The sequence below is a fragment of the Colobus angolensis genome, unplaced genomic scaffold, assembly GCF_000951035.1.
Source record: "Colobus angolensis palliatus isolate OR3802 unplaced genomic scaffold, Cang.pa_1.0 Scaffold190, whole genome shotgun sequence".
Taxonomy (NCBI): Eukaryota; Metazoa; Chordata; class Mammalia; order Primates; family Cercopithecidae; genus Colobus; species Colobus angolensis.
This window is the reverse complement of record NW_012115044.1, coordinates 1,341,808-1,363,598: the sequence shown is the minus strand read 5'-3', so window position 1 is coordinate 1,363,598 and position 21,791 is coordinate 1,341,808. Positions and strand designations below refer to the sequence as shown.

The following is a 21,791-nucleotide window of genomic DNA, read 5'->3' as shown; positions in this document are numbered from 1 at the left end:
AGCTGGGACTACAGGCGCCCGCCACCTCGCCCGGCTAGCTTTTTGTATTTTTTAGTAGAGACGGGGTTTCACCGTGTTAGCCAGGATGGTCTCGAACTCTTGACCTCGTGATCCGCCCGTCTCGGCCTCCCAAAGTGCTGGGATTACAGGCTTGAGCCACCGCGCCTGGCCTGGTTTTTTCTATAAAATAAGTATATGATGATGTAGAGACCACAAGAACAGATTATTAAGTAAGAAGATGCTGGTTTTCATATATTCAATTTTTAAATTTATGATTTCTTTTTAAGCAAAAGACCTAACTTATTAACTGTACAATTGAATATACAAATCCTTCTTTAAGGTCTATTCAAAGCCAAGTTCAAACAGCACAAGTTTGTGAATGTAAGTAGATCCCTTGCTTCATTTTTGTATCCCACCATGGATGTAGCATCTCTGTATTTTTGTTCCCCAGATTTAGTGAACAAAGGAAAAGGTTACAATAGGGCAGTAGCTAAATTTGTAAGAAAAGCGCTTTAGAGATAGAAAAAATGAAACTCCTAAAAGGTATCTCAAAAGGTTTACAATATAAGAGGATTTAAAGGCATCAACCTCAGATTTCATTGACTTTTCTCCTTAGTCCCAGCAGGTCTTCTCCCCCTTATTTGATTTCAACTTGGGAATGAGGGCATAAGTGTCTTTCAGAATGTTGTCTGGAATTATCCATCCAATTCCTTTATTCACAGAGTAAAACTTAATTTTCACCAACTGTACTGTAATGTAAACTGCAACAGTTTACCTCATTACAATCATTGGAATCGGATGCTCAAAGTATAAAAATTCATAAAGCATATAGCCTGATAATACTGAAGCATATAGCCTGATAAGACTGAAGGTTTTTTTGTTTTTTTTTGTTTGTTTGTTTGTTTGTTTGTTTTTGAGACGGAGTCTCTCTCTGTCACCCAGGCTGGAGTGCAGTGGCCGGATCTCAGCTCACTGCAAGCTCTGCCTCCCGGGTTTACGCCATTCTCCTGCCTCAGCCTCCGGAGTAGCTGGGACTACAGGCGCCCGCCACCTCGCCCGGCTAGATTTTTGTATTTTTTAGTAGAGACGGGGTCTCACCATGTTAGCCAGGATGGTCTCGATCTCCTGACCTCGTGATCCGCCCGTCTCGGCCTCCCAAAGTGCTGGGATTACAGGCTTGAGCCACCGCGCCCGGCCAAGACTGAAGTTTTAACTTATGGTTGGAATTGGTTTCCATAAGGTGGATGCTCAATTACTTGTTGATTGATTGAATATGCCCTCACCTCGTAAGTAAGGGATTTAAAGTGGCTTAAAATAATAATCAATTGCTAATAAATATGTAGGAAATATATTTCTATATAACTACAAAAAAAAAGAAATTAGAGTAGAGGTAAAATAAAGAATTGATAATATAATGAGGGTGGTGAAAATTTTACATAGAAAAGCATACCATGAGGTCCTACATAGTTGCTAAAAGGGGGCCTAAATTTTTATTCTGAGCTCCCTAGTAAACAGAGCCAAGAGGGAAATATGAACAGTTATGATATTAACAGGTTCCATAAAGAAAAGCAAAACACAGCTTTTCGTGAGCACCGAGGTCTGGGAGAAGTTGATTGATTAATATATGTTTCCAACATCAAAGATCCTTATGGATAAATTTCTTCCATTGATTTAGATTTCAGATCATTTGTATCCTTATGGTTCCATTTACAGTGGGGTATTCTCAGTAAATGTTTCACTAATGAATTGGTGAAAATTCAAGTGACCCCAAAAGCAGCTTCATTCGTAAGTCGGTTGTATTTACAGTTTTACAGTATGGACAGGCATGCCCTCATCCTTTCTTAGAGATAACAGCAGACTTAACATAAAAAGGCAAGCCAAAGACCGGGGCTAACCAAGGGAAACTGTGAGACCTCTAAGGCCAAATAAAAAGACTTTTCTGGAATTACTTTCTCCTTTGGACCTGTAAAATCCCACTAGTAATGTAAATCTATTCTCAGCCTTAGATAAAGTACAAAGCTCTTATTTTTTGGTGGAGTGAAGAGAGGAAAAAGAAGTCAGGAATGAGAGATAAGTCAAGATTTGGGGATGGGCCTGAAAATCACAGAGCAAATGTTTTCTAGTTCCCAATTTTGCCTCCTTGTTCCCCATACTTCAGGCTTAGTAAAACCTAGTGGTATAACAGCAAAAAGGAAGAAAGGGAAGGAGGAAAGAAGTCTTGCAAGTAAACTATTTTTTTGGTTGATTAGATGTGTATATTGAGTTTATATTTATTTTTTATTCAAATTATACCACAATATCTAATTTTTAACAGTCAAAAAATGTTAAAGGGTGTTTTCTAATTCTTCTGTGGATTTGTCTTAACTGTCAAAAGGTATTTACTCTGAGTAAAACAAAGTTTACTAAATAATAGTTAGCTACAACAGTTGTAAACGATATGGCTGCCATAATCCAGATTTCTGCTAGTATTAGTAGTTATCTATATTTCTGTCTTCCCTTTCAATCTTTTTAAAAAATCTTTCTCTTCTGAAAAGTAACTTATCTCATTTTAGCTAAGATTGTTTGCTTTCTTACACAAAATAGCATCAGCTCAACTTAAGTAAATGGAAAATATTAGTTCAACAGACCTTATGCATCAGAGAGTAATGCAATCACAAAGTTTGCATCAGTTTTAGAAGCTTTGACTATGGAAAGTAGTTACAAGTATTTTCAAGAGGGTTGCCTGAATCTCAATCCATAGCTCTTAATTTGGGGAAAACACAGACCCCTTTGAGATTTTGATGAAAGCCACTGATCTTATTCCTGTAAACGTATAAACATGTCCATTCATGAGAACTATACATACCCGCTAAAACCCAAACATAAAACCAAGGACCTTTAAATACTTTTAAATAATCTCTAGAAATGTTCTATGAATGAATAAAAATTCAGGTAATATTAAAGACATACCCAATTACAGTATTGGGATCATAAATAGAATGGTGTTGTAAATACTGTAAACAAGTTAGCAATTTTTAATGTCTTTGTCTAGATAAAATAATAAGTAGTGACTAAAAAAGCACATCCAGCTAGTCCCCAACTTTCATAGGTAGCCATTCCTGCAAATATGTTTGAAAGTCAAATTTCTGCAAGTGTAAAGTCAAATTTCTTCTAACTTCAACAACTGATGTATGTTTTATGTGAAGAATTCTATTACCAATGGCTAAAAAATGTGCTGAAATCCCTGATGGGTCCTCCAGACTGGGCTTAGACAATCTGGAAGATAGAGGAGAACCCTCATTGGGAGATGGCCCAAAACATCCCCCTTTTCACCCAAGAATGGGTAAGTAAAACTGTACAGCTCTCCCTCCCCTAGGCTGATAACCCTCCCTAGTCTCACTACTGAGGTAATAACAGCTGGGATATGCCAGGTATATGGAGCCAGTGTAGGAGAAAGAGATCTTGTCTGCTTGCCACCTTCCACATGCGTGTGTGATTTCTCCAGTGCTCCCAGCCACCGTCCCAAGACTGTGATGATACTAGTGAGATAGAAAGAGAGAGCAGGGTGGTTCAGGGTCATTTGCTCTGGATGGAACCTGTGAGCGAGAAACTACGATAGCTCCTCTAGTGCAGGGATTCAGCAGGATTCCCTTGGCATATATGAGGAGGTAAAGTAGATGTAACTGAGGTCTTAGACCAGGCAGGGGGTTTGGAGAATAAGGGAGCTCAGTCACCAAAATACATCCCCCCTTTCTCCAGAGATGACTAACTCTTTCCTAGTGTGACTAAGTTGGCAAGCTGCACCCTGTTTCATGTGCGGACCCACCAGCCTCATCTGGTGCCCCAAATTGAAAGCTCAAAGGCTTTCTGGCCCTGCCACTTGACTTAGGCTTATTAACTGGACCGAAATTTATATTGGTTTTCATTTGAGAGATGGTGTTTCCTTCCAAGTCCAGAGATTTCAAATCCCCATCCCCCTCTATAGCATCTTACCCTTGCACTAGTCTCATTTTATATATCCTTTTGCTCTCCTGATTGAGAAAGGACTGGATTTCACACCTAATTAAAAGAGATTGTATTGCCTGCTGTTTCCTTTCTTGCTCATTTTCTCTTGTGAGCAGGCAGCTTTTTATTCTCATGCTAAGTCCTATCCCTGGACCCCTGCAGCTTAAGGGACAGGCAGGAGCAAGGTTCCTGCAAAACAGAGAGCCAGGCCCTCTAGCCCCAATTCCCCACAGGCAGATTTTCCCTTGGGTACTCACCCCTGCTTTAGCCCCGTGTGTGTTGTGCTCGCACAGAACAGTCACTTAGAATACATGATGACGTTCATTACTGCAATTCCTTCCATGTTTCTAGGGAATGCCATCACAGGCTGACTCTATATTTTTACTCTAGTGAAAAGGAGGTAAGTTATTATTTTAAAACAGAGAACTATTTTTATCACTTTTTCATTTTGCCATCGGTTTTGTGTTCATAACACTGTGCATTTTTTATTTCGGGTGGGGAAGAATCCCCAAATACACATAATCACATAATCTATGTAAAGTTTTGTGGTTTTGTACAGTTGATAGGGTTGGGGTTTGGGTGTTGGTGTTTTTTTGTTTTTTTTTTTTTTTTTTTTTTTTTGAATAGCCCAAATGCCTATTCAGTGCCAATCTAAGAAAGAATAGAGTTAGCATTTTCACACCATTCCTTCCTATACACTCCCTGAATAACCATCTAATCAAGATTTGTTTTCAATGGGGGACAAATCTTCTACAGTAGATAGAGTATTTCAGATTTATTCCATTGGAATCTATACATTAATGTCCATTGGATGAAAAGGACATGCTCACAAAAGCCTGGACTTTGCCTTGCTGTGGCAGAAACTTTTTCCCACTGTATTAGTGTTAAAAATAAAAGAAAGCCTGGGAAAGGAATTGCCTCAGCATTGTGTGCTGGAGGAATGAGGAGCGCTTGAATGGGGAGGCAGGGTCCCCCTTCGCATCTGTACTCATATCAGCAAAAACGATTCAGCTTTTCATGACTGTTCACTGCAGTGTGGGGCCAGTGTACTCAGGGAGATATTTAAGAATTGTGTCTATAAAATTCAGCCAGGCATGTCAGGTCAGGTTGTGAACGTGTGCGGGTTTAGGTTTGTCTCTGTGGTTTTTAATGAAGTTGGTGGCAATATTACCGCAGAAGTCTTAATTCAGACTATTTAGTAGATAACTTGATTGTTTAGATGAACTAAATTTGCAATCCAGTCCGGTCAGTTTGCATTTTTCTCATGAAATTGTGTGTGTGTGTGATTATGTGTGTTCATTTCTCATCTCTGAAGGCAACCTTCATCATTACTTTCAGAGTCTTTTTTTTTTCTGCTAAGAATTAAGGTAACTCTCGATCTTTGGGCACTTCAAGTTTCATTCCTTAGTGATCCACTGTTATGCAGTGGAAAAAACATTAAGAGGCATAGGATCTAATCCCAACACTGCCATGTGCTACTGTGTAAAACTTTGGGCAAGTCATGTAGACATTTTGAGAGCCTCAACTTTCTCTTATATGAAATAGTAATAATAAGACTTGTCCTGAAGGGCTGGGCACAGTGGCTCATGCCTGTACAATCCCAGCACTTTCGGAGGCCGAGGCAGGCAGATCACCTGAGGTCAGGAGTTCGAGACCAGCCTGGCCAACATGGTGAAAACCCATCTACTAAAAATACAAAAATTAGCCGGGTGTTGTGGTGGCAGACACCTGTAATCCCAGCTACTCGAGAGGCTGAGGCACAAGAATCACTTAAACCCGGGTGTTGAAGGTTGCAGTGAGCTGAGATTGTGCCACCGCACTCCAGCCTGGGCAACAGAGCAAGACTCGGTCAAAAAAAAAAAAAAAAAAACCTGTCCGGAACACATATAGGCTTGCTGTAAGGGGTAAATGAGATGTTACGTGTAAAAGAGTTGTGTACACTGTCAGATACTACGTGGATATTAATTATTGTGATAACTGTGATAGAGCTACTTCCCAGAATTATCTGAAAAAAAACTCTGTCATATATGACATCTCTAGTGTTATTGTTGTAACCAATGCTATCAGCAAATGTGTGTTTAAAGAGTGTTTTCACTTGTATAGAAAAAATGTAATAAATCTATCCTACACAGAGATGATCACAGACACAACCAGTTTTACTGCCTATTGTTTTAATTAAATGAAAGAGACCTTGGTTATAGTAAAATTGTATATAGAAAGTTCTACATCATAGTGCCAGTTAGTTAGTTGTCTTTCTTCTTGCACTGTGACGTCTAAAAAAATAAGTTAAGTTAGACAACTGAGGCTATGTCGAAGCATGACAGCCTAGAAACATGAAAGCCATGGCAAACCATGGATAGCTTTAGAAGCAGCTGGAGGTAGTGGTGGACAAAGCCTTTCATACAGCTTTACAACAGAGGCGTGGATCCCTAAGGGCCAGACCTCAGTGAGAGGCAAACTATGCAATATAATGAAGCAGTGAAGAGGGTGAACTCTAGAGCCAGACAGCCTGGGTTTAAATGCCAGTCTACCAGCAATTGCCTGTGCGTACTTGAGCAAGTTTCTTAGTTTCTCTGGCCTCAGTTTCCTCATCTGTAAAATGGGAATAATATCATCTACTCCCCATGGTTGCTGTAAGATGAAATGAAATCATACACATAAAGCAGTTAGAACCGTAACCCCTAAAAAATGTTCTCTTGTGATTACTATCGTGGTATGTATGTATATTGAACTCAGCAAGAACTTGAAATTTGGTCTGCTGCTGATTGAGTTCCTGAACAGACCTTCCTGGGTTATTTGTGCCCTTCTTTGGGGCCATATTTTTTATTAACATGATTAGAGGGGATTCACCTTAATTCTTTAATCTGGCAGAGAGAACTTGTCTTATATAAGTAAAAACGATGGAATCTGTAGCCTAATACAATATTTTAGGCACGTAACAGACCTGATAGAGTCAGAACAAGAAAGAATGCTCTTATACAAATTAGTGCAAATTGTATTATTGAACATTTATTAAGCTCATACCATGTGAGGGTGATTGAGTGAAGCAAGGTAGAAAAGCTCATTGAACTGAGTTTCCTGAACAGGTCTTCTATCAGAGTTTGAGGAGGTAAGCCTTCTTCCCATCTGCAGGCTATTACCCCTCAGGTGGCTTCTCACAAGATGGAGAGATTTGGGTCACAAGCCAACAATCCGTGCTTGGGCCATTTGGTTTTGAAAGCCCACTCACTTCACTTTCTCAAGCTGATTGTTCAGTTGTAAAGGCCAGAGTGGGGAATCAGATTGAAGAATTATTTGCAGGGGAATTCTCTAGAGCCGTTTGAGAGGTGAGCTAGAAAAATAGAAAAGCCCTAAGATCTGCTGTAGCCACCTGTTTTCTTTCTCATTCTGAATCCAAATCTTATCAATATTATCCCTTGTCATATAGCCTATGTTATAAGGGTGGCACTGGGTCAGGCTATCCGCAGCCTCCACATAGCTGTTGCCTTCCTCCTGGGAGCTGTTTAATACTTCCCTGTGGCAAGTACATAAAGCACCCTATTACCCAAGGAGATCATATATCCCACTTCTGGTTTACTCCTGCTATCCTGGCCTAATTATTAACAATGCTCCCTTTCACTCTTGAAAGTGCCCTGCTCGAATAATAAATATGATCGCCAATGTACTCTAGTCTCCTGGGTCAGAACTGCCATCTCTGACCTTTTTAACATTCCTTCTTCATTAAGCCTCAGAAAATTCAGAAAACCTTCCATATCACATGCAACCACCCTAGAAAGTGCTCAAACAGGTTGTCAGAGATGACAAGAAGAATGAGTAGATGCAGAAAGCAGCCATGGAGTGCCCGTTTAGCAAGCAAATTGCTTTCTGTAGCCCATCCATCATCCGGAAAGCATGGTCATGACTGTTTGGTAGACGTCTTAGTCTGGGTTGAATTTTCCACGAAGTTTTGCATACATGGTGTGGGTTTTGATAATATGCCATATGACTTAATAGGAAGGGGGTTTATTTGTTAACTATGAATATGGTCACTGTGTATGAATAAAATAAGGGACTTTGATAAGTTGGGGGAAATGTAAACTTTCCCAAAGAATCTGGGCTTAGGCCTGTCTAAAGTGAAGGCAAAGTAAATAAATGCATAAATAAAAATAAAGTGGAGGTATAGTGTGCCATAAGAACAAGTCTTCCATTTGCCTTTCAGTTCTTTGCGGAAGCTATAGGAATAACAGGCAAACCATCTGGTTATTAGGCCACTGTAACTCAGCCGAAGCTCTGGGCAATTAACATGGATACCCAAAATGGCTGCGGCGCTAAGGCCGGAATTGGAGCAAAATTCAAGGTCCTTTTCCCTCCGGCCATCGTACCTACAGCTTGTATGCCGCAGCCTGTCCATCTCCCCGCTTGCGTATGTAAGGGCAGTGCTTCTAGGAGCCATGAGCATTACTCACCTGAAACCTAGGTGTTACGAATGCAGCCAGCTAGATCTGACCCATGCCTATTTTGTGTCTGCGTTGACATGCTGCAGGTGACATCAGTTGCAAGGGGATGACCGAGCGCATTCACAGCATCAACCTTCACAACTTCAGCAATTCCGTGCTCGAGACCCTCAACGAGCAGCGCAACCGTGGCCACTTCTGTGACGTAACGGTGCGCATCCACGGGAGCATGCTGCGCGCACACCGCTGCGTGCTGGCGGCCGGCAGCCCTTTCTTCCAGGACAAACTGCTGCTTGGCTACAGCGACATCGAGATCCCGTCGGTGGTGTCAGTGCAGTCAGTGCAAAAGCTCATTGACTTCATGTACAGCGGCGTGCTACGGGTCTCGCAGTCGGAAGCTCTGCAGATCCTCACGGCCGCCAGCATCCTGCAGATCAAAACAGTCATCGACGAGTGCACGCGCATCGTGTCACAGAACGTGGGCGATGTGTTCCCGGGGATCCAAGACTCGGGCCAGGACACGCCGCGGGGCACTCCCGAGTCAGGCACGTCAGGGCAAAGCAGCGACACGGAGTCGGGCTACCTGCAGAGCCACCCACAGCACAGCGTGGACAGGATCTACTCGGCACTCTACGCGTGCTCCATGCAGAATGGCAGCGGGGAACGCTCTTTTTACAGCGGTGCAGTGGTCAGCCACCACGAGACTGCACTCGGCCTGCCCCGCGACCACCACATGGAAGACCCCAGCTGGATCACACGCATCCATGAGCGCTCGCAGCAGATGGAGCGCTACCTGTCCACCACCCCCGAGACCACGCACTGCCGCAAGCAGCCCCGGCCTGTGCGCATCCAGACCCTAGTGGGCAACATCCACATCAAGCAGGAGATGGAGGACGATTACGACTACTACGGGCAGCAAAGGGTGCAGATCCTGGAGCGCAACGAATCCGAGGAGTGCACGGAAGACACAGACCAGGCCGAGGGCACCGAGAGTGAGCCCAAAGGTGAAAGCTTCGACTCGGGCGTCAGCTCCTCCATAGGCACCGAGCCTGACTCGGTGGAGCAGCAGTTTGGGCCTGGGGCGGCGCGGGATGGCCAGCCTGAACCCGCCCAACCTGAGCAGGCTGCAGAAGCCCCTGCCGAGGGTGGTCCGCAGCCAAACCAGCTAGAAACAGGTGCTTCCTCCCCGGAGAGAAGCAATGAAGTGGAGATGGAGAACACTGTTATCACTGTCAGCAACAGCTCTGACAAGAGCGTCCTGCAACAGCCTTCGGTCAACACGTCCATCGGGCAGCCATTGCCAAGTACCCAGCTTTACTTACGCCAGACAGAAACCCTCACCAGCAACCTGAGGATGCCTCTGACCTTGACCAGCAACACACAGGTCATTGGCACAGCTGGCAACACCTACCTGCCAGCCCTCTTCACTACCCAGCCCGCGGGCAGTGGCCCCAAGCCTTTCCTCTTCAGCCTGCCACAGCCCTTGGCAGGCCAGCAGACCCAGTTTGTGACAGTGTCCCAGCCCGGCCTGTCGACCTTTACTGCACAGCTGCCAGCGCCACAGCCCCTGGCCTCATCCGCAGGCCACAGCACAGCCAGTGGGCAAGGCGAAAAAAAGCCTTACGAGTGCACTCTCTGCAACAAGACTTTCACCGCCAAACAGAACTACGTCAAGCACATGTTCGTACACACAGGTGAGTGCCACCCCACCTGGAGGCCTGGCAGCAGGGGCTGAGGGGGCTGTGGGAAGGCAAAGTAAGAGAGCAGGTAGAAGGGAGGGTTTGGAATCATCTTTCAGATTTTAAACGGACCCCACCACAAGCGTCTTCTAGAAGCCCCAACTGTGTTCCTCCCATGGTAAGAACAAAGCACCCTGCCACCAAGGGACACCATCACAGAAATCCTTTATGGAGAAGGGATATCCTAGGGATGTCCAGACGGCAGAAGAGAAGACTCGGGGCATCATATAAGCCATATTCAAGTATTTGTGTTTCAGTGGTAGCATATTGTAGTCAGGAAGAGTTGGAGCTCCAGAGCCAGATGGCCTGTCTTTAAATTCAGCCTTAGCCACTACTAAACCTTGTCACCTTGGAAAAATTACTTAACTTTTCTGTACTTCAGTTTCCTTGCATATAAAATAAGAATAAGCGTCATACACCTTCCTTATAGTGCTGTTTTGAGAATAAATTACTACATGTGAAATCTTCAGGGTAGTTCCTAGCACATAATAAGTGCTCTGTAAGTGATAGCTATTATTAAGATGGTTAAGAGGAGCAGACGTCCAGTTTGTATAGTTTGGCTCCAAAAGGTAGAACTAGACGAGTGATTAGATGCTATCAGGAGATTCTTTCCACAAAACCAAAGAAAAATTTTGTTAACAATCAGACCTGTTCTAATATCAGATAGACTGCCTTTATATGGAGTGAGTTTCTGTAATTAGAGGCATTCAAGGAGAGAATGGATGGACATTTTTAGGGATTTTGTACACAGGATTCAGTCATCAAGACGGGCAAGATTGTGTTTCATCCCTGGATTCTGTGATTCCAGAGCTAAGATCTCCTGATCTCTCAGCCAGTCCTTTTTCTTAGCTCCGTAATGGGACAGAGATATGGAATTCCCATAGAATTGGGCATTCCATGGATGTGCCTCCATATAAGTGAGTACCTAAACGATTGTGATTTCACCTAGATTCTCTTGGACCTAAGAATACCTGCAACACTGATGATCATTATATTTGAAAATCTTTTTTTTTTTTTTTTTTTTTTGTAAGACAAGGTCTCGCTCTGTCACCCAGGCTGGAGTGCAGTAGCATGATCTCAGATCACTGCAGCCTCAACTTCCCGGACTGAAACAGTCCTCCCACTTCAGCCCCCCAAGTAGCTGGGTCTACAGGCACATGCCACCACGGCCGTTTACCTTTTGTATTTTTTGTAGACACAGGGTTTCACCATGTTGCCCAAGCTGGTCTCAAACTCCTGAGCTCAAGCCATCTGCCTGCCTCAGCCTCCCAAAGTTCTGAGATTACAGGCACAAGCCACTGTGCCTGACCTCAGAATACCCTTATTAAATGACACATAATTTACCAGGGAAAAGTTACATACTCGAATTCTGATACATGAAAACAAATTAGTTTCTCAAAACAACCTTGTTTCTCAGGTCAACTAGTAGGAATCCAAGAGACAGGACATAAAACAGCAAAGTTTAGATTGGGGACTGAAGGGAAAGAAAGCAACAGAGATGGAGACAAGGCATCAAACATGGAATTGTACAACTCAAATAGAACATTACTTAAGATCAATTTTGCCTTCTTTGCAGTGTAAGTCAGGACATTATGTAAACTAATGTGCGTACTTTTATGAGAATCAGTTTTTAAAGATCACAGTATTCACACTTGCAAATAAACAAAGTGACTCACTACTGAATTTAGGAAGAAATTTGGGTAGTGGTAAGTTGCTATGTTTATTTATAGGGATAAATGTGAATGTACGAATGACCTGAGGTCAATCACAATAAATTTTCCATATGGTTTAGGTATCACCATTATTAGGTGAAGTAATCAAATAGTAATGTTTTTATTTTGTAGCAACTTATTATTTATAGAGTGTTATCACATAGTTTATATCCTTTCCTCCCCCAGATAGCTGAGTTATAAGCCATTAAATTAAGGAACTTGGGGGGAGGGGTATAGGAAGGACCATTTGAAAGTATCTCCTTAGCCAAACTTGACTTTGCTGGTCTTGGATCCATAAACAGATCTACTCTCCCCTCTGTACGTCTCTTCAAGTAGACCTATCAGATACAAAGTTCACACATCCCGTTAGATCACATACTAAGGTAAGTCTTTAAATTTGCAACATAAAATTTTCAGTGTACTACCAAAAAATATCTTCTTGATGTATAAATACATTTCTCCAATGGATTCACCAAAGATTCTGTGGTTAACTGAGATAACTAGATTTGGACATGAGAAAACCAACAAAGGATTTGTGCACTCAGACATTATAGATGCAAAAGCTATAGGTAGAGTCATTTTATAAATCTGAGTTATGCTTAAAGTGTGAACTTCAGTTTTCTAGTAAATTATGAACATCCTCAGTAAATTATGAATGTTATTGTAATGGTGTGTATAATATAGCCCCATCTGAAAGTAATAATGTGCATATATCAATCAGGCCCCTAATTTAAAAGAAGTAATGCTCTTCCCTTTCATTCCAGAATTATTTGGCAGTGGCAGTTTGGAAATCCTATCGGTCTTTCAAGACTTTTGTCTAACTGAAGTATCCCCTAACCTAACAAAGTTTTAGAACAATTGGTCTAGATTTTCAAAAAGCAAGACAGCCGGAACATGTGGAAATAATTCAAGACCTGGGTTCGTTGTAGCTCACATTTCCAAACAAAGTTCTTTTCAATTTCTGGGGAAAACATAAAAAAATGGAACCTCAAAACTTTACAAGAGCCCAGTGGAAGTGATAAAAATTCAAAGCAAAAAGTCCAAATGTTAGTATAAAAAGGTTCTAGGGAGCATGGGGATACTCGTAAGAGTAGGGTTGGACTCTGTGTTCCCACCCATACTCTAAAAAGAATCCTAAAAAGAAAGAATAGCTTGACAAAGTTAAAAAGACATTTGGGTTCTCTCCATCACAGCTACTATGCAAACCGATAGACCTGCAGAGTAAATGTCTTAGCAATTCAGTAACTCCAAAGTTTAATACAGATGGTAGTTGCTTTCAACAACTGCAGAGATAAATTGTGTGTGATGGTACACACCAGTAGTCCCAGATACTCAGGAGGCTGAGGCGGGAAGATTGCTTGAGCCCAGGAGTTTCTAGGCCAACCTGGGTACCCATCTCTTAAAAAAAAAAAAAAAAAAAAAATGAAGAGAATCAATTCTAAGATTCAGATTCCAGTTAAAATCTTGTACTGCTCTATGTGAATGATCCACATTCATGAAAGAGTGTTTGGGGCCAGGCATGGTGGCTCACGCCTGTAATCCCAGCAGTTTGAGAGGTAAAGGTGGGAGGATCACTTGAGCCCAGGAGTTTTGAGACCAGCCTGGACAACTTGGAAAGACGCCACCTCTACAAAAACTTTAAAAATTAGCCAGGCATGGTACTGCATACCTATAGTTCCAGCTACTTGGGAAGCTGAAGTGGGAAGATCACTTGAGCCCAGGAGGCAGAGGTTGCAGTGAGCAGAGATCACACCACTGCACTCCACCCCGGGCAACATAACAAGACTCTGTCTCAAAAAAAAAAAAAAATGTGTTTGAGACAAAGAAGTAGTCCGTCATATTGACTTTGGAGCTAAGCTCTACCTTTAAGAATTAAGGAAGCTTTAGTTGTAAAGCATATTTCATAGTGATTATAACACAAAAATTTAAAGTAGAGGCATAACTGAAAGACGATTGTACTGGAATTAGATGATTTGGATCCAGTTTTGTTTCCTCTAAATGGCTGTGTGTCCTTCAACAAGTCAGTTAATTTTACAACCCTCTGTTTCTTTGAGTTTAGAATAAAAATGATTTTTTCCTGCCTTTTGATGTAAACGTATGATGCACGTGAGAGCTTTTCAGAAGAGGCAAAGTGTTACTTAATTAGAAAAATTAAAAATCCTCATCAATTATTACTTTTCGCCCCTGCTACCCGGGAGACACTGAGTTGCTTTGCTCTATTTCCTGTCTCTGAATAATACACGCTTGACATGTATCCTTCCTCTTTGGAATTTAAACACTGGAACTGTTTTATACTCCTTAGATTGCTCTTGAATGTTCTTCATAAAAGAATTTTCTTATTCCTTAACAATTTTTATAACAGTAAAAATGAAAATTCCTCACCTAACCAGTCTTTATCCACTGCTAAAAAACCACGGAGGACTTCCTTATCTCTAGGAGTTTCTTTCATTCACTTACTGCAGCTGCATGAAAGTTGTGAGAAAGGAAACTAAGAGTTAAGGGCATGTTTGAAAGCAACAGAATTAGAGGAAAAAAACAAAGATAATACAAACCATCCTGTCAGGGAACAAAGCAGTGCTCACCTCTACCCCCTTCCATCAAGAGAAAAAAGCAGAAGTCAAATAAAGGAATGGAAATGAAAGGGAAAGACAGAGAATATAAGAAGGATAAGCCTTGGTGTCAACGTGGATATGGAAGGCAAGCAATAGGGAAAATTCAAAGATAACCCTGGAGCAGCGTGATCCCCACACTAGCAGCATGCAAATTATGTTCCCCCACCCTTCACCCCCGCCCCAGACATCCTGAATCAGAAACTCAGGCGATGGAGCCCAGCAATCTGTGTAACAAGCCCTGGTTCATGCTGAAGTTGAGAATCAGTCCCCTAGAGAGGTGAGCCTGGGTAATTGGAAGAATGGCATCAGGTTACTTTTATTACATAACATTATTTTTAAAAATTCCACTGCTAAGAATCTGTTTAGAAAAAAGTAAATCAAAATTGTGGATCAAAGCTTGATTTTGTAGTGGATAAATTATGTCACAGAAAGTAATCACATATAAGAGGTAAGTTGAGTTTTCCAAATTACATAGGTCACAGGGCAAATGTATCCCTTCTGGTATTTAGCAGTACTGACTTGTATTATTTATATCTTCATGTATTAGCTTAACACTTTCCCCTTAGAATGTAAGCTCTGTGACAGCAGAAACACACACACACAGAGGCGTACATTTCACACACGTATATATACATGTATATCACACTTTCGTATGCCCATTCATTTGGGGAATTTGCACATTCACCAAAAACCACCTGGTCTCCAAAAACTATTGAAATAAAATAAATAAAAGAAAATTTTAAAATGTGAACATGCTTTCCAGAAGAATTTAATTCAAGAGACTTATACACAGATAACGTTCTTTTCATAGCAAGACTTTTAAATTTCTTTGTTTTTTCTCTTTTTTATTTGCTAGAGAATACATTGTACACATATGTGTCTTCACACTTTTGTGGGTTTTTTTACCCATGAAAGATAAGTGTTTTGGCGTTTTCTGAATCATATTATCAACAGCCCATTCACTGGTGACTGTTTTTAGCCCATTGATATCCTTTGCACATATGGTAATTTTGCTTATTACTTTGAGAAAGTCAGCTATTTCAGCCATGAATTCAATGTAAATGGACATAGTAACAATAGTAGCATAACAATGTTGGCGATTGGGCCATAATAGTCATACAAAGATAATGTGTTAATCCTCATATGGAGCTTGAACTATTAATTATATCAAGCCAGTGGGTGTAAAGGAACAAGTATAAGGTTTGGAGTGAGAAAGCCATGGTATTACCACTTTCTGACTGAGTGACTTTGGGTAAGTTCTATAACCAACCTGAGCCTCAGTTTTTCAGATCTGTAGTACTTACTTTACATGATTGCTCTGTGAATTGAATAACATAATTTATGTGAAAACAATTATGAATGCTGTAAAACTATCAAAGCCATTAATATGTGTTATAGTAGCATCATACATTTTGCAGCATAATCCAGAGAACAAAGAATTGTTAACAGGGGAGAGGAAGATAATCTGGTTGGGCTAGTATTTTATACTGTCAGGTGTTACTGACTTCTTGGGTGACCTTCAAGATGTTAGTACAACTCTCTAATCGAGATGCTATTTTCTAGGGATGTTAATATCCACTCTATTCACAAAATTGTAAGAAAAGTCAAGTGACATGAATGAAACTCTCCAAAGTTCTGCTTAAAACTAAAATATCTTAGTTGTCACTGAAGCCACAGATATTTTGTGAATGCAGCATGTTCCCAATAGGCAGTCCCTCTTAGCCTCACAGTCCAAGCTGGCAACAGGATCACATCCCAGGGAATGAACAGAAAGGCTGGCAGGCAGTCACACCACTGATATCTCAGGTGTGTGGGCCCCCCATTTTTTTGAGACAGAGTCTCACTCTGTCCCCCAGGCTGGAGTGCTGTGATGCCATCTCTGCTCACTGAAACCTCCACCTCCCAGATTCAAGTGATTCTCCTGCCTCAGCCTCCTGAGTAGCTGGGAGGGATTACAGGCACCCACTACCACACCCAGCTAATTTTTTTGTATTTTAAGTAGAGATGGGGTTTCACCACGTTGGTCAGGCTGGTCTCAGCCTCCTGACCTCAGGTGATCCACCTGCCTCAGCCTCCCAAAGTACGGGGATTACAGGCGTGAGCCACAGCACCCGGCCATGTGGGTCCTCTTTTAAACAGACGTCTCTTGGTGGAGACTACACTCTGCAGCCAGTAAAAGTTCCATATGATTCCATCTGAATGTTCTTCCATTGTTAATATGGAACCTTCCCCATTTTCTGGTCCAGTCTCGATGTTCCCCATTCAGAGGACCTGCACTTTCAAGTATTCCTTCTGCTCTCCTCACCAGTGGCCACCTTCCGCTACCCACCTTCTCCTCTTTCTCCTCCTTCCTTGCTGCCTGCTGTCTCATCAAGTACCCTGTCTTGGTTTTTTGACCCGTCATTATACCCACGAAAGAGGAAAGCATTGTACTAGGGCAAATGATGGGGAGGCAGAGAGAACAGGAGAGTTAGGTAGGAACAGTGCTTCTGAAAAATCTCCTGATAACAGCATTCATTGTCCTTTTCACAGCTCAGGAGAAGCCTTGGTTAAAATGAGGGGGAAAAAATCAGTAGAATAAGTGGGTTCTTGTTGAGCCCCCACTGCAAGAGGTTCCTATTCAAAGTTGGGTGTCTTTACCCATTAGGATGGCTTTTACCTGAACTTTCTGAGCTTCTGGCAGAACCCTCTGCATCTTCTAACCTAAGCAGTATCGTTCTTCCTCTTTTTTTTCACTTTTCAGTCATGGTAGATTAAGTGTCAGAGCTGGTTCATAAGAAGAAGGTGATGAGCAGGCATTGAAAAATTAAGAAAAATGTATATTTTTACCATGCCCAACACCCTTAGCAAGGCAGTAAAGGGCACTGCCTCTCCCTCAATTTCCTCCCTTGCTGTTTGGTTTCTGTGCCTCCAGTGCTCCGTTGCAGCTTTCCTAGGAAATCCTCTGTCTGTGCTGTGTGCTGACATTGTATCCATAGGCCACTTCTTGCCATTCACATATGTACTTGAGAGAGTCGACTATCCCCCTAACTCTGAATTACGTAGCTGCAATATAATCACTTGTTTTATTGATTATCTGAAATAAATTTTTAAAAATTCAGGATTGACTTCCATATGCCATGCAAGTCATTTCGCAGTTGGTTTCATTTATCCTTGGTTCCTTTGTGATAAATGGAACAGTTTAATTTTTCTTAAAATGACCACATACTCTGTACTAAGTGCTTTATCTCTTCCATTTTCAAAACACCTTCACAAAACAGGTACTTACTAGATTATTCTCGAGTTATAGATAAGGAAACTGAGGCTTATAGAGGTTAAATGACATGCCCAAGTCACTCAGCCAAGGAAATGGAATTCATATCTGACTCCTACATCTGTATAGGCCCAAATGGATCATTTTAAAGTGAAGGAACTTACATGACCTTCCCCTTGATGTTATAATTCAAGTATCCACTTTTTGCTTTGTGTCCCCTTCTGACAAATCAGATTTGGCATTCCTAACCATAGGCTTAAACCTGGAAAGCCATCTGTGATCATTTATCTTCACTCTTTGTTTCTTTACTTGGAGAGCAACAATCAGCAGACCTCATCCATTTATTGTATAATATCTAAAACCATTTTGGGATTGCTGTAAGTAATACACAAGAAAATCATGGGGAAAATTTTTTCTTAAAACACAATCATTCATTCCTGCTGAGTGACTGTGTTTCAAATTCATACAGAAGTGAAGGTTGTGAGCACCTCATTAATCTGAAAATATACCCCATTTAGTAAGACAGTATCTGAAATACCTACACTCCACCATCACAGCACCGCAATAATTATAGACAGCACCTTCCTCTAAGGAGCTCCCAAGTGCTTTGCAAACATTTCTCTTTATTAAGTAACATACCATTGTTCTGTGGCAGGGAAGGGAACAGGATACTTTGTCTTATTTAAAATGCAGGACTGGTAATGCATTCAGTGACTAAGCAGGTTGCCCTCAGGTCATTCACTGACAAGGCCAGGACTAGAGTCCTCAGGGTTTGTGGTCCACCGTGGACTGAGGACCACCAAATCCACAAAGGACCATGTGGCAAGTGCCTTGTCCAACTCTTCACATACAGAAAATAAAACAAACCCAGAGAGATGCAAACACTTAAAAAGCCCAGGGTCACATGGGTAATTAATGGTAGAGCCAATACTACATGCACACAAACAACATACCTATATGTGCTATGGAGAGAAACATGACAACTGTGAAGAATCAATTTATAGACACATTAGAAGAGTGTGAAAATAAAAAGGCTTCATCAGTGACCTTGCCTCGAGGAAAAACACACAGAAGGTGAAAGTTTCAAACAGCAGAGCATTTTAACATAGGTGAAGTTTCAACTTCCTAGCAGCCAAAATACCATCTGGAATTTAAGGCACGTTTCCCGTAAAAGGTGACAGGTGGACACATTTTAAATGATAGTTGGCCAGCCCATCATAGCCTCTATAAATTGTCTGAAAGCAGGAGGATAGCAAAGACCAGTTGACTTCCAGGCATGTTTACAGCTGACAGAAATGTTTCGGCTAAAAACATGCATGACTGTCTCTCTTAGGGAATGTCTTACTTCAAAAAAAAAAAAAAGTACCAATGTAAACACTGTGCATAGACTGAAGTCTTCAGCAAATTGAGATTATTAGCAATGAGGCTTCCCTAAACTTTCCTGTTTTAATCTAAAAGTAAAATTCTCTTCTAACTCTGTGATCTTATGCATCATACTGTCTGGTCAGTGTGCTTCAAAACGTATCTGTTTATGTTTGAAAACAACAACAACAACAAAAATTCCTGATGAGAGAAAGTTTAGTAAAATGGATCATGAACATACAGCACTTAATAGCAACCCTGCTACATAGTCAGCACTCAATACATGGCGATTGTTTTCGTTGCTGCTATTACCATGACACATCAAAGCTCTTCTGTTTCTTAATGGGAAAAAAGGAAAAACAGTCAAGGCATGTATTTTAAATGGAGGTTAGCTCAAATTTTAAAAGATTTCTTACCTTGATGCATAGTTCAAATGTTGCAGTATTACCCTAAGGAGTTTCAGAGGCTTTGGGTTTTAGTTTGGATCATGAAAGAGTATGTGGAAGAAGGACTTTTTTCTCTGAGGTGAGGGCCTATACTGGGCAATCAGGAATGAAGTGAGAGATTGACCAAATATGCAGTTCATCTCACCTGTCAGGAGCAGAGCTGAGACCAAACAGCACAAAGAAAATAAGTCTTTACGTAATTATCTTAAAGAGATGCCACAGGCCCATGGACTTTTAAAGAATACCTCATGTGGTCATTAAGTGACTGAGTATTATCACTTACCTTACTGTTTGTAACAAACTTGATCATTTGGTTTCTAAGCCAAACCAAAGCAGTAAACTGAGGAGAAACAAGGGTTTCTGCCAACAGGCTGAGAGCAAAGGAGGATGCAGGAAAACTATTTTTAAAATTGACCCAGGAGTTCAAAATGCATATGGAAGCATTTAATGGGGGTGGGAGGTATCCTTGTAATAAGAATACCATGCATGTATTCCCACACTGCTCTTGGTGGTCTGCAAAGTGATTTCATATGTATTTTATGTCAACACCAGCACAATGAGGTAAGTAGGACTATATACCTCAGAGGCATTTGGTGATTTGTCAGAGTGGTGTGTAGTGTGTTGGTGCCCAAATTTGAATAGGACCATTTGAGTCTGATATCATCATGTTGCCCACTGCCTACTCAGCCTCTACACCCGATGAGGCCAATCTGCAGCTCAGTACAGTCAATAGAGAACAGGCAATTAACCCTTAAGTTACATGTTAGGAAGATTTCTGTCTAAAGTAGATAAACTTGAAAGTGTAACTCTTCAAAATGACTTGTTCCTATGTTGGCAAATATTTTCAAAACTCACAGTCAACACGTAGATGTATTTATAAGACAGACTACTAGAAGTGGGGACTTTCCCCAAGGAACCAAGCTATAGTGACCAATATCCTTAGTTCTCAAGGATTCTAGAGCACCCCATGTCTCCAAAGATCTTTCTTCTCTCTCATTTCTTATATTTGTTTGATAATGTTAATGGGAAACACTAAAATCCCCTAATCAGGACACTGAAAGTGACCCCCTTGAAAAGTAGCCCTCCGTTTTCCACAGAGTGACTTGGAAGACTTTTAGTGGGGAATATCTGGTAGTTTTCCAAGAAAGCCATTTTATGGCATAGGGAAATGGAAAGCAAAACTCTCCCGGCATCACCATAAAGCAAAATTTCTCTGCACATGAGAGGCTAGGAGGGCCTGGACTTTTCAATCAAGAATGATCCATTAAGCAATCAGATTTTATTTTTTTAATTGTTTTGTTTTTCTTTTCTGTTGTCTTGTTTTTCTCTCCTTCGTTCTCCATCCCTTGCTATATCTCGCTCTTTCCTGCTTGCTGTCTCTTCCTACATCAACAGGTGAGAAGCCCCACCAATGCAGCATCTGTTGGCGCTCCTTCTCCTTAAAGGATTACCTTATCAAGCACATGGTGACACACACAGGAGTGAGGGCATACCAGTGTAGTATCTGCAACAAGCGCTTCACCCAGAAGAGCTCCCTCAACGTACACATGCGCCTCCACCGGGGAGAGAAGTCCTACGAGTGCTACATCTGCAAAAAGAAGTTCTCTCACAAGACCCTCCTGGAGCGACACGTGGCCCTGCACAGTGCCAGCAATGGGACCCCCCCTGCAGGCACACCCCCAGGTGCCCGCGCTGGCCCCCCAGGTGTGGTGGCCTGCACGGAGGGGACCACTTACGTCTGCTCCGTCTGCCCAGCAAAGTTTGACCAAATCGAGCAGTTCAACGACCACATGAGGATGCATGTGTCTGACGGATAAGTAGTATCTTTCTCTCTTTCTTATGAACAAAACAAAACAACAACAAAAAACAAACAAACAAAAAAGCTATGGCACTAGAATTTAAGAAATGTTTTGGTTTCATTTTTACTTTCTGTTTTTGTTTTTGTTTCGTTTCCTTTTGTACTACATGAAGAACTGTTTTTTGCCTGCTGGTACATTACATTTCCGGAGGCTTGGGTGAATAATAGTTTTCCCAGTCTCCCTCGGATGGTGGCCTTAAGGCCTGGTAGTGCTTCAAGAGGTCCACTGGTTGGATCTCTAGCTACTGGCCTCTAAATACAACCCTTCTTTACAAAAAAATCTTTTAAAAAAAAGTAAAAAAAAAAAAAAAAAATTTCCACTTGTGAAGAGCACTACAAAAAATATATAACAAAAATCTAAAAGGCCTACTGTCTTTAAGTACACCGCTTGC

The 21,791-nt window shown here is 41.6% G+C and overlaps 1 protein-coding gene and 1 long non-coding RNA gene across 6 annotated transcripts in view; one reads left to right on the top strand and one right to left on the bottom strand.

The window, feature by feature from the left end:
* Positions 1–8,574, bottom strand: part of LOC105510711 — a 42,398-nt gene extending 33,824 nt beyond the window's left edge. The window contains exons 1-4 of the long non-coding RNA XR_001001599.1: positions 8,430–8,574; positions 4,242–4,370; positions 3,197–3,255; positions 589–749 (exon numbers count right to left, since the gene is read on the bottom strand). This is a non-coding gene — a long non-coding RNA (uncharacterized LOC105510711). The remainder of the gene's footprint in view (positions 1–588; positions 750–3,196; positions 3,256–4,241; positions 4,371–8,429) is intronic.
* Positions 1–21,763, top strand: part of ZBTB20 (zinc finger and BTB domain containing 20) — an 816,082-nt gene extending 794,319 nt beyond the window's left edge. For 3 of the 5 annotated variants that reach the window (XM_011940602.1, XM_011940603.1, XM_011940604.1), the window contains 2 exons: positions 8,507–10,111; positions 20,937–21,679. In XM_011940602.1, the coding sequence (XP_011795992.1) occupies positions 8,527–10,111; positions 20,937–21,358 (2,007 nt within the window). In that variant the 5' untranslated portion in view covers positions 8,507–8,526 and the 3' untranslated portion in view covers positions 21,359–21,679. Of the gene's footprint in view, positions 1–8,506; positions 10,112–20,936 lie in introns of all 5 variants that reach the window. The other 2 variants (XM_011940600.1, XM_011940601.1) reach the window with 2 other exon arrangements.
* The last annotated feature ends 28 nt before the right edge of the window (positions 21,764–21,791 follow it).